Below are 7,079 nucleotides of genomic sequence, written 5' to 3'. Positions count from 1 at the left end.
TGCAGTGAGCTTCGAAGTGACACTGATCAGAAGACGAGTGAAAAGATCGGCAAGGTATCCGGGACCGAAGCTTGAAGTCGCGAGCAAGAGTACGCAGGCCAAAAGGTACGAGCCTGAGGAGGGTTGCGGCGAAGGGTCTCAACAACGGACGCGACGACAGACTGAGATGCAGAGAGGAACGTTGCTCTGCTCAGAAGATTAACTTTTGTCATTAGAGGAGGCTGGGGTACGGCCTAGCAAATTTGCTCGGTGATCGATGAGTGTGAGGAAAGCAGACCTCGCAAGCGATTGCGGGGGAGGAGCTCATTGGATGCGGCGGTGTCCGGGCGGGGAGTGGAGAGAATAAGATGGGATGATGAAAGGGACTTACTGGGTCGTAGATATCAAACTTTCGCAATGTGCGGGACTGGTAGTGACTCCAAAGCTGCCGAGGCGTCAGTATCGGTGTGCTGCACAAGAATGATGGACGGCGTCGGGACGGATGACTGACCTGGGAAAAGCTACAAAGAATGTGGCCACTGATGCGTATTGGTGAGAAAAGTGAAGAAGAGTGAAGAAGAGAAGGAGAGGAATGGCGGAATGAGGCAAGCTGTTGTACCCGAAGATGGCGTCTGGGCGTAGCAGCTTAGGGAAAGAGCACTCGCGATGGGACGTCGGTGGAAACCCACAAGCGACGTGAGAAAGGAAGCCCCAATCTGACAGAGGGAAGTCGCGAAGAAGAACCATGACGGCGAACAGAGAGGCTCACCTTCCCAATGACTCCGCCTCGAGGAGGAACAGACGCACTACAACACAGCGCCACCCGAACTCTTGCACTTTGGATACCGTCGCTTCTCTATCTGGAAACTGCCTAGTAATATAGTGAAAAAGCTGTTGGAATAGTGATGTCAGATCAGGCTTGCGGGCGAAGCTACGGGGCTTTGGGTTGTCCCCGTCGCCGTGATGGGAAGAGCACTGCACTTATACATCGACTGCAAGCAAGGACGCACATGCTGGATGGATGCACCGAGAGTACGGTATGGCGAACGCTGCAAGCATAACATCCTGCATCAAGTGGTGTACTCGTCGCGCCTCCTCAGGATGCAGCCATACCTTTCTCGGAGCAGTGTGTGTAGCATACAAATGACGAGGCGTTCGTGTGGAGTCTGGCTGCCACTTGCTGCAGCCAACTTTTCACCGTGACAACGGCCAATGCAGTTATATCGCCCTTGCAGCAAGGCTGAGCAGTATCTTGGAATGACGTTGGGCAACAGACGTCATTGTCTGTTGCTACGTGAACGTCCCAACCGGGGCAGTTGCGATGATTCTGGCGCGCATGCTTCTGTCAAGGGGACTCGACCTGTCGTTTCCTCACCTCCACACTTCAACTGGGCACACGCAACGACCCAACTCGAGACATGCGCAGGTCTTGATTGAATACTGTCTGGTCTGCTTTGCGATTAGTAGGGCTACACAGACAGGGGGATACTCTTACAGCGCTTTGCAGCCAGACTTCCGCCATGCCATAATAGACCTTTCGTAACCTGACGGAGCGGCGCGCTGTTGCACACCTGTAACCTGCGCGACGAGCCGGCGCAGTGCAGCCATTGCCGGTTGTAACTCTGTAGATCACGGTTTTGAGATGGATGCGCGATGCTCGAATACCGTTGGGAGTGCGCCTTCATGCGAGACGTCTTTGGTATCTCAACCGGGGGGACTGCACCTTCTTTGGCGAGATCACCAGGGTAAACGATATTTGACCATCTGCAGCGGTAATGCAGACGCAAGGGGCAAGTCCGAAGCCTGTGGCCTGACCCACCTTTCCTAGTAATATGAGCAACGTCACTCTCATACAAGCAAAAGCGCGTCGGGAGCAAATCGTGTGCAAGGCGTCCCTCTGAAGATACTCAAATTCAAAAGTGAGGTACACATAGAAACTGAGCCAGCCGGTGATTCCAAGTCTAGTGAGAGAGCCAATTCCAGCCAGCATCATGTTTGGACTCCACTCCTCAGGTGCTAGGCACAGGACCAAATGGCGTGTGGGTGATACGAACTTCACGAATGGAGGTTTGCCCGCTTCCTCGCGTGGTGCGTAGGCGCAAGCGCACTGATTACCGTGTCGCATTTGTTGCGAAGCAGCTATCCGATCGGTTGTCCGGCTCTTGAAGCGGCTGTTGTTGGTCTCGTGGCAGTGCCGACACGGTGAGAGAACATCCGCCAGTGCCTAGAATTACCAGGTGGATGATGCGTCCAGGGTCCATGTTCGGTGGCGCCCTGCTATGCGATGGCTGGCCGATCCCGCTCAGCATGCCTGCCTGTAAGGTCATTTCAGGAGTCGTGCATGCCGTACGCCGGGCAAATATGCACCTCTCTCCCCCCAGGGCTGCACCTCTCACCAAATTCTGTCATTCTGTACTGAGCAGCCTGAGAGATGCTTCGTCGCGATTCTTCCAACGTTACCCAGCTCAACCTCGGACCTGGATTCCGGATTCTCTCGCTACCGTCATCGCAGAGAGGGAGAAACGGGGCGGATCGGCATTCGTTACAAGCATCCGCGGGGTGACACAAAGAGCAGATGAGGAAGAACGCAGCTTCGTATAAGACTCCCCAGGATCTGCTGCATCTCGCGACACTGCGTTTTCCTCAAGGGTTCGAGCGGATGCCCCGCATGCTGAGGTTGTAGCGGTGAGTGACTGGCTGTGGTCATCCTGCCATGAAGGTTTTCAGCATGCGACGCGCGACCAGGTAAATCCAGAAGATGATACTTAGCCGGAACTGCTGTGCAAACCTTTATCGTACGCATGACGGCAGTGTCTATTATAACGAGACGTGCCTGCACCTCTGAGCAATGAAGGCTTGCCACGCAATGATCCGAGTAGGCGTCCTAGACATTGGGGGCCGCAACTCGAGCTTGTGATGGAGAAGACCCTTCGTCGATTATCGCGGCGCAGTTGATGGGCGGGAACGGCAGATGACGAAACTATTTTGAAGCAGTGTGTATGCATGCGAGGCGTTGATGCTTATAGACGAGGTTTATGGGAGCCATCCCCGCGGCAGGCACCGCGCGCGCACGTGCATCGACCAATCATGGCCGGACCCTGCCCGTGTGAACTAGCGCACGTTTTGCCTACCACAGCAGCGCACCACAGCATTAGGCTGCGGTCGCTCAACATCTTTCTTGATACATGTCACAATCAGCTGAGTGAGAGGTGAATCAGAAGAGTTTGATATTTATGATTGATCAAATGAGCTGGTCCCACACTGCAGACTATGTAAAATGGTGGTCACATAACTGTACATGTCCATCCAGGCTTCAGATTTAGAGCCAATATACTCCAATGCGAAATGTTTTCGTCAGATCAAACGCCATCGCTCACACCATTCTACCATGAAAATGCATGCTCAAAAAGCTCTTTCTAAAACAATCTCCCCGCTCCTTGACGCATCATGACCAGACGTCTTCTTGGTACTGATTCGACGCCCTCATGGCCTTGACAATCTCCTCACCCTTTGTCTCCGGCACGTTCCTGTACTTGGAGATGATTTTGCCGAGAAGCGTGTTTACCTCGCGGGCCATATGCGCGGCGTCACCGCAGACGTAGAAGTAGGCCTTCTGCTCGAGCAGCTTATTGACTTCTTCGCCGGCCTCTTCAAGTTTGTTCTGTACATAGACCTTCTTGGGACCGTCTCGCGAGAAAGCAGTGTGCATCTCGAACTTGTCGCCCATGTCTGCTTGGTATTGCTGCAGATTGTGTTAGCCCGGAATGAGTGGTTGACATGGCATCATGAGACTTACCTTCCATTCATCGGCATACATGAAGTCCTCTGATTGCTTTCGGCACCCGAAGAACAGAATGGTCTTTCCGACATTCTGACCAGCCTTTGCCTGTGCAGCTCTTTCTTGAACGAAACCACGGAAGGGTGCGACACCAGTACCGGGTCCGACCATGATGATAGGCTTGGAAGGATCTGAAGGAAGCTTGAAGTTGGAGTGGCGGACGTGAACCGGGACGTGAATACCGTCATACTTGTTGCGAGGGCCGGTGATGGTGTAGTTCAGGCCGTGAGGATCCGGGTTGGGGTCGCCGTGTTGCTTCTGCTTCAAGGCCAAGAGGTAGTTGGTGGTGACGCCCTTCAAAGCGTATGGTGCGCCGGGCTTCTCGATGGACTCAACAATAGCAGTGATGGAGATCTTGTCTTTCTGGACCAGAGACGACGAGGAGATGGAGTAGTAACGAGGTTGGATCTTGACCATGGTTTCGAACAGGAATGAGAATGGGATCTTGTCCCATGTGGCGCCCTTTCCGGTGATCTCGAGCAGCTGGCCAAGGTTGAGGTTGCGGTCGGTAACCTGCTCCCTGAAGTAGTCCTTGTCGCTACCGAGTTTCACGATCTCAGCCTTGATCTCGTCATTTGGCGCAAACTGTGCAATGACAGAGACAAGTTGACGCGACACGGCGGCGTTGATCTCAATGTGGAAGCGGACGGCGGCATCGTACGTAGTTGGCGACGGGAATGGAACTTTGGCGGTGGGGTCGAGACCTCTGACTGAAATAACCGTGTGGCGCTTGTCTTCCTTGCCGAGAACCTTGAACAGCCTATCGACTTCCCTGCCGGCGTTGTTGGGCCAGATGGCGATGTGATCACCGGTGGTGTATGACAGATTGGATCCAGCGATGCTGATTTCCATGTGTAGGCAGTTTCGGTTGTCGGAGTTGAAGAGTTCGGCAGATTCGACGATGGGGGCGATAAAGGGGTTGTTGGCGTTGAAAGGACCCTTTTGGTTGCCCTCAAGGTGGTTCTTGTTGGGCTCGCCGAGGTAAACGGTGTCATCTTCGGGAGATAGCTCTGGCTTCTCATTGACTTCGAAAACGGGCTCGTACATGGCTTCGCGCTCCTCCAGACCCATCTTCTCGGCAACAGCAGTCCACATGGGCTCCTTCCAGGCGAGGAAATCCTCTTCCATGGTGCCAGCGCCATCGTCGCCCTCACCAGCAGCACCCAGTCTGGTGGCACCGAGCCTCGTCAAGTACTTGTCGACGTTGCGGACCATGGAGTTGTAGTGTTCGTATGTGTTGTTACCGAGACCGAATGCGACGTAGTTGAGCTTGTTGAGGGGCTTGTCGTCGATGCTGCCACCCTCCGAGAAGCTGACATCTTCAGAACCGATAAACTCGTAGAACTCGACGGCGTTATCGGTGGGCTCGCCCTCGCCGTAGGTGGCCAGTACGAATACGGCGAGCTTGTCTTCGGGAAAGGTGTCGAGGTTCTCGAAATCGTACTCCTCCAGATCTGCCACCATGGTCTTGAGGCCGAATCGCGAATGGCCCTCCTTGGAGATGCGGGAGGCATAGTCCTCTGCCGTGCCCGTCTGGCTACCGTAGAAGACGACGCAGTTCTTGTCTGTCTCGTCCATCTTCTCTATTATGTTGCGCGACTTGCCAGCCTTTGCAGCGCCATTGGCCGTGGCCATGGAGCTGCCGTAGGGGTCTCCATAGACGCCCCAGTAGGTGCCTTTGGTGAAGTAGGCTACTGTGCCGACCAGGAGGGCGGCCAGCACGATAAGGTCCAAGGTGTCGAGTTGTGCCATGGTGCTGCGAGGGGCGTTAGCAGAGTCGGCGGGAGAATGAGGGGCTGACTGACATGGACACAGTAGAAAGTTGCCGTCCGGAAGGGGATTGGAAACGACACGGTAATATTTGTATGCGGCTTCGCAACGGAGGATCGGAATGGCAAGTGGCCGTGCGTCTCAACTCAATCTTATCAAGATCTGGCCACGGAGCCGCAAGCAGGCTGTTGAGACAGCACACCAAACGGTAATCTCGCCTTTAGACTCTACACATCTCTGACCGCTTCCTCGACACGGGTAAAGTGGCCAAAAGTGGTGCCGTCACTGACTGGCAGACGCCCATCGGAAGCCGAAGCGTTCCGCAGCCATTCCGCTGGGGCAGCTCAGAAACAACGGCGGGCCTCAGGTGAGACCCTGACTTTCCCGACCCTCGCGGCCTTTCCGCCATGGCTACCAAGAACCCCGCCAGCACTTCGGTACCTTTGTGGGGCACACTGCGGCCACACATACGACGACCTCGTGCGAATCACGGCAGATGGAGGCATCGAATCTACAGAGGAGCAGCGTCAAGCCGGCGGTAAGAAAGATGCAGCATGCACGCGACAGTCGTGCAAGGCTAGGCGATGATAGAGACAGTAACCATGTGATGGCCAACTCCAGGGCGGGAAACTTTCCCGCACTGACAATAGATTCACAGTTCGCTTTAAAGTAGAGTTTTCGCGTATGATTGCGCAAAGATGACGAGGCGTCTTGCCCAGTGCTCAAAGGCAGCTAGCCGTCTTCCTGGGTGTTCCTGGTATCATCTCATGGATGCTTCACGCACCAAGACCGTAGACTAAGCGAAGCCTGGAAGTGCATATATATGCGCAGCCAGAGCAAGTGCAGGTGGCAGTATCGACTGAGGTAAAGAGGCGCCTATCCCGATGCAGATATCTAAGTCTTGTCATCACTGCGCGTTTAAGATGTCGCAACTCCCACGTCTACAGTCTTGCATCTCCAGCCTTACTGCACGTGTGTCATAATGAGTCAGCCTACTATTCTCATGTACGAATAGACATGTGCATGGTGAACGACAAATCACAGATGGAGAAGCATCGCGTACGGCAGTTACCAATACTCTTCCTTCCGATCAAGGTCAGCTGAGCACTACCTAGGTATCTAGGATAGAAGCGCCCGTTATCAGGTACCTCTCAGTAACTGCCTAGGAGGCATACTGACACGGGAGGAACCCCTCACCTACGTATGAGGCTCTCGAGGCCTATCGATAGCTTGCCATGCCCAGCTCCCAGAAAGGCAGACCACGTGGGACTGAATAATCTCCAGGCTCGGATCGATCTCCAGAGCCGTGTTGATGCCGGGCGCCATGGATGATCGTTGCCTCGAATCAAGCTAGACGGCGGCTAGTCAGGCACAGGGCACCACTACGTACCCATTTCATCCACCTCGAGACATCCTTGACAGCCGTCGCGACCCTTTAACGGCGCCCTCTACGTCTTGAGCCTTGGAAGATAGGCTGCAGTATTCTCCGCGC

At 54.5% G+C, this 7,079-nt stretch overlaps 1 protein-coding gene across 1 annotated transcript; it reads right to left on the bottom strand.

The window, feature by feature from the left end:
* Positions 1 to 3,424: 3,424 nt before the first annotated feature.
* J4E78_000085 (uncharacterized protein) lies at positions 3,425 to 5,569 on the bottom strand (the record flags this gene model as incomplete). Its single annotated transcript, XM_049360751.1, has 2 exons — positions 3,425 to 3,721; positions 3,776 to 5,569. 2 exons carry the CDS (start codon positions 5,567 to 5,569, stop codon positions 3,425 to 3,427), a joined length of 2,091 nt encoding a protein of 696 aa, XP_049226034.1.
* Between the last annotated feature and the right edge of the window lie 1,510 nt (positions 5,570 to 7,079).

The sequence above is a fragment of the Alternaria triticimaculans genome (genome assembly GCF_023758025.1).
Source record: "Alternaria triticimaculans strain BMP 0046 chromosome Unknown scaffold_1, whole genome shotgun sequence".
In the NCBI taxonomy this organism is placed as follows: Eukaryota; Fungi; Ascomycota; class Dothideomycetes; order Pleosporales; family Pleosporaceae; genus Alternaria; species Alternaria triticimaculans.
Note: the sequence above shows the minus strand (reverse complement) of the source record. Positions and strands in the feature narration are given on the sequence as shown.